This window comes from Colobus angolensis, unplaced genomic scaffold, assembly GCF_000951035.1.
Source record: "Colobus angolensis palliatus isolate OR3802 unplaced genomic scaffold, Cang.pa_1.0 Scaffold69, whole genome shotgun sequence".
Taxonomy (NCBI): domain Eukaryota; kingdom Metazoa; phylum Chordata; class Mammalia; order Primates; family Cercopithecidae; genus Colobus; species Colobus angolensis.
This window is the reverse complement of record NW_012120598.1, coordinates 1,673,649-1,679,102: the sequence shown is the minus strand read 5'-3', so window position 1 is coordinate 1,679,102 and position 5,454 is coordinate 1,673,649. Positions and strand designations below refer to the sequence as shown.

Below are 5,454 nucleotides of genomic sequence, written 5' to 3'. Positions count from 1 at the left end.
CCAGCTTTGATCCGTCGCTGGCGATGAGCTGCGTTCCTGTCTTCTGTGTCGCTCGCGCTGGGAGCTGGAGAGTGGAGCTGTTCTTATTCGGGCATCTTGCTCCGCCCCTCTATTGTACATTATTTTTAAGATTAAAGAATGTTTTGAAGATGTCCCTCAGAAGTTACTTTCACCCTAACACAACTATTTTCTTCCTATTTCCTTTTGAGCCCTTTGTCCGTATTTTAGTTTAAATTATTTTTACACAATGTTTGCTAGTCATTCATTTAATATAGCATATATTTCCTCATTAAAAATAATTGCTTTATAGCTATAACCTTATGCACATATACCTTTATGAAGAAGAGAAATGTTCACATTCCTGCTTTTAAAAAGCAGGTCGAACAGAGCTTGAAGAAGAAGAAAAAGAAAAAAAAGCCACACTTTTTGATTTTACTGTTTTGTCTGTCTGCCTTTGCCTATCTTCTACACACACAGGTTTTTCTTTTTTGCCATGTTTTACAAAGACTGGATATATTCTATACGCTTACTTACATCTTGCTTTTCTCATTCAACAATACTTTATGAAAATCTCTTCATATCATTTGATATAGTTCTAATTTTTTTTTTTTTTTTTTTTTTTGCTGTTAAACATGCCACATTATTTTTAATTACATACAAAAATCTAACGTGTCACCCAGGGACCATTTCACCCACTGCTCTGTTTGGCCGCCAGTCTCTTGTCTCTCTCTTCAGCAATGGTGAGGTGGATACCCTTTCCTCAGGGAAGAGAAATCCACAGTTTGTTGTTCTTGCCAATAAGAAAAATGTTGGAAAGTCGAGTGGCAAATCTGTTGCCATTGGCATCTTTCAGGTGAACCACATCAAAAGATCCAGGGTTGGGGATCACACCAATTCTACCCAGGTTAGCACCTCCAGTCACCATACACAGGTGACCAGCGTCAAATTTGTTGAAATCAGTAATCTTGCCAGTCTCCAAATCAATCTGAACGGTGTCATTCACCTTGATGAGGGGATCATGGTAGCAGATGGTGCAAACATCATGAGTCACCAGATGAGGGATTCCTTTTGTGCCCACAAAGATTTTTCTCACTTTGTACAACTTGTACTCGGCCTCCTCAGGTGTAATATGATGTACAGCAAAGTGACCCTTGGTGTCACAGATCAGACGGAAATTCTCTGCCATCTTGTCAATGCTGATGACATCAATAAGGATTCTGAAGATTAAAGATCATGGCCAGATCATCTTCAATGTTTCAAAATCCTGTTTTTAGGACTCCACATAAAATTTATAAGTGAATCGAGGCCGGGTGTGGTGGTTCATGCTTGTAATCCCAGGATTTTGAGAGGCCAAGGCAGACAGATTACCGGAAGTCAGGAGTTCAAGACCAGCCTGGCCAACACAGTGAAACCCCCTCTCTACTTCTAATTCATTCTTTTAAGGGCTATATAATATTTCCTGGAAGAAAAGCATCACATCTTAGTTGGCTATTGATGAGCATTCACTATGTCCATTTGCTTAATTTTTTTGACTCTAATCATTGCCACACCTATCATAAGCTTCTCAACACAATTTTCCACAAAGTTAATCATATTAGGATATATATCATTTCCTCTGTTTTTAACACTTTCCTCCTGGAGACTTCCTTTTCCTGACATTCTCTCTACTTTTCTCCCGGGTTATACTCCCCATTTGTGCTGTTGGTACAAACCAACATCTTACTTCATGTTTCTGGATATATCAGTAAGTATACCCACAGCTTATTATAAATACAAACTCCTTTTATTTGTATATTATGTTTCCTGGATCTAATCTCTGAGTCTCTTCTCTTTTACCTTTGTGAATTCTTCTCCATATCTTTATGCTCTGTGCACTGAAATCTTTTTTTTCATTGGGTTTCCAGACCACTGATTCAGGTCTTGACAGTGACCACATTCTCTTTTAATTCACCTGATGTTTTACTGTGTAAAACGTATTTTTAAGCTCCAAGACATCTTTGTTGTGTATTTTATCCTGCTTTCTAGCTAATCGCCCAGCTCATGAGAATACGACAGGTTTTCTTTCCATTGGGAGAGCAAAAAAGCCCAAGGCATTGCCTGCACTCAATCATGTATACGTCCCAGCAGCTGTAAGGCTCAGAAGCATGTGTCTTAGGGCTAGAAAAACGAAGAAAGGGAACCCATTAATATCACCATGTTCCCAGAATCTCCTTTTCATTGATTAGTCTTCCCACTAGTTAGATAGTGCTTTCCTAAAGAGCTTTAAGAAGCTGCATTTCCCTCAATGGCTGTTCACCTTCTGACTTCTCTGTCATATGAGTTCATATGTCAGCACAGCAATAGCTTTTTTGCTGTTTAACTGCCATTAGTAGCAATGGCAGCCAAATGGATCCTTCCCATCTTGGCATTGAGGTGAATATAATGTTTACTAGCCTTGCCAGAGAATAATTATCAAAGAATAAAAAAGCATAATAATTAAAGGAAAGCTAGTCTTAGCCCATTATTAAACTTTGACCATTCCTGGGAAAGGGTTAACGCAATTTACCTCTTCGCTACCGAGATTTTAAAAAATAATATACTTCAAGATTATTTGTTTTCCCTATCTGAAATGAGAATTGGTTCCACTCTTCCACTTTTTGGAAATACTTGTGAAAGGAGGAAACCAGAAACTTTCAGAAGGAATTCCCATGTGAATTTAAGATTGGTTAAAAAAAAATTTTTTTTTTTTTTTTTGAGACAGTCTTACTGTCAGCCAGGCTGGAGTGCACTGGCTGATCTTGGCTCATTGCAACCTCCGTCTTCCAGGCTCAAGCAATTGTCCTGCGACAGTCTCCCAAATAGCTGGGATTACAGGTGTGTGCCACCAGGCCCGGCTAATTTTTGTATTTTTAGTAGAGACGGGGTTTCACCATGTTGGCCAGGCTGGTCTTGAACCTTTGACCCCAGTAATCTGCCGCCTCGGCCTCCCAAAGTGCTGGGATTACAGGCGTGGGCCACTGCGACCAGCAGGTTAAAACATTTTGTTTTGCAAATTTTTTATTCATGATAAAGGATATATGTAATATATATGTACATGTATATTCGAATATATGAATATAAACACCATGGCCTGATACGAATGTGATTTTTAGTGACAGATATGTGTCACAGTTTGTATTTCCATCATTTAAGGTTCCTTTCCTAGGTCTATTAATAGGACTCAATTACTGACAATTAGGAGTAAAATCAGAGTCGTCTGTGATAGCAGCAGCTGATTGATGTCATAGGGTGACATTCATTTGAATTTACAAACAAAATAATTGAAAATATTAATAATTAAATTTTGTTGTATGTTTTTACCTCTTCAGGTGGAGTCACTACATAGGGGGGATTGAACACCAGAAGATCAACTTTTTCCTTCAATCTTGGTAGCAAGCCTTTGACCTAAATGTATTCAACAATAGTGAGAATTTTACATTAAACTCTGAATTAAATAATTGACAAATCAATCTTTAAAAATAATCTTCCATGTTTTTGGGAAAATAACATGTTAGGGCCTGCACTTGTAGAGAGAAATGAAGTTAAGTATTTTTACGTTTTCATTCAGAAAAATAATATAGGCTATTAAATAAAAATAAGGAAATTAAACTATCAGAATGAATATTAAAAAGCCTGTACTCCTCAATAGCACATATATTTATATTCTGGGTTCACTTTTAGAAAATGAAATAAGAAAGCAAACTCTAATTCTGTACAATCTGTATAGACTTGGATGTAAGTTTACAACTATATTTGCTAACATTTTCACAATTTTTCCCATATCTGTACAGATACCTACCATCATTTACTGGATACTGTTCTATAGTTTCTTCTATCTCTGGTGTTTCACCATTCTATCAAAAACACTTACTTAACACTAATTATGGAAACATTAAAGAAATTTCTAGGCCAGGCATGGTGGCTCATGCCTGTTATCCCAGCATTTTGGGAGGCCGAGGCAGGCGGATCACCTGAGCTCAGGAGTTCAAGACCAGCCTGGCCAACCCATGGCCAGCATCATGAAACCCAGTCTCTACTAAAAATACAAAAAACTAGCCAGGCGCAGTGGTGGGTGCCTGTAATCCCAGCTACTCGGGAGGCTGAGGCAGGATAATTGCTTGAACCCAGGAGGCACAGGTTGCAGTGAGCCAAGACTGCACCACTACACTCCAGCCTGGGCGACAGAGTAAGACTCTCTCTCAAAAAAAAAAAAAAAGAAAAAAAGAGAAAGAAAAAAAAAAATTTTTAAAATACAAAAAAAAAATCACCACATTGATCGCATGCAAATTACTGGAGTACCTTTCTTGATACCCTAGCTTTTATTAGCAGTAACAACTTCTAACACTATGAAAATAATTTCTTATCTCTTTGGCTTAATTCCTTCTAAGCTACAAAATCATTTATAAATAAAAAAAAAAACAGGAAAGCTACCTACGCTCATCAGTGTAAGAAAAGTGTAGGTTAAGGAGCACAGAAGTATTTTGTATTTCATATGTCTACCTGGTGCATGCTATTATTATTTTTGCCTATAAAAAGGTATTTCACATACATAAATTAAAAACCCACAAATGGCCGGGCGCGGTGGCTCAAGCCTGTAATCCCAGCACTTTGGGAGGCCGAGACGGGCAGATCACGAGGTCAGGAGATCGAGACCATCCTGGCTAACACTGTGAAACCCCGTCTCTACTAAAAAATACAAAAAACTAGCCAGGCGAGGTGGCGGGCGCCTGTAGTCCCAGCTACTTGGGAGGCTGAGGCAGGAGAATGGCTTAAACCCGGGAGGCGGACTTGCAGTGAGCTGAGATCCGGCCACGGCACTCCAGGCCGGGCGACAGAGCAAGACTGCCTCAAAAAAAAAAAAAAAAAACCCACAAGTTTAAAACTGCCACTTGAAAATGTGTGCTGTTAACTTCTTAAAACAATGGTTGTGCAGTTGTCACTTGTTGTTTTTACCTACTGAGGACCCACTGCCCCTTTCTTTTGATTTAACTTCCTTGACTTTTGTTAGGGAAGCTCTACCTCCCATCATTCTTTATCTAAGTGGCCTGAGTAGGGTTTATCCCAACGCAGCTCCTGGGATGGGACTATGAGCCAGGTTGAAGCCAATCATCTCCATATTCAAATCTCCTTTGACCACAGCAAAAGGTTAACAGATAGGCACATAACCCAAGTTGATCCCAGATAATACTCATTCTGGGGCCTCTTCTGCAGTAACTGAATAGAAAGGGCCTCTTTCCTCAGGAAGGTGTTGAGAAATAAGATACAGATATGCAAACATCCTGTTACCATGAAGGGAAAGACTGCCTAGGAATAGAGCCACCAGAGAGAAGTTCAGAGATAAGAAAAAGATGTCTATAACGTTCTTAGAGTTCCTGGAAGTAGCTGTGCTGAAGCCATCAAATTTTTGTTTTGTTTTTTTGTTTTTTTTTTTTTTTT

At 38.9% G+C, this 5,454-nt stretch overlaps 1 protein-coding gene across 1 annotated transcript in view; it reads right to left on the bottom strand.

The window, feature by feature from the left end:
- The window catches only part of N6AMT1 (N-6 adenine-specific DNA methyltransferase 1 (putative)), an 18,056-nt gene that overhangs the window by 8,482 nt on the left and 4,120 nt on the right, over nucleotides 1-5,454 (bottom strand). Inside the window, exon 3 of the mRNA XM_011926536.1 lies at nucleotides 3,340-3,423. Within this exon, the coding sequence (XP_011781926.1) occupies nucleotides 3,340-3,423 (84 nt within the window). The remainder of the gene's footprint in view (nucleotides 1-3,339; nucleotides 3,424-5,454) is intronic.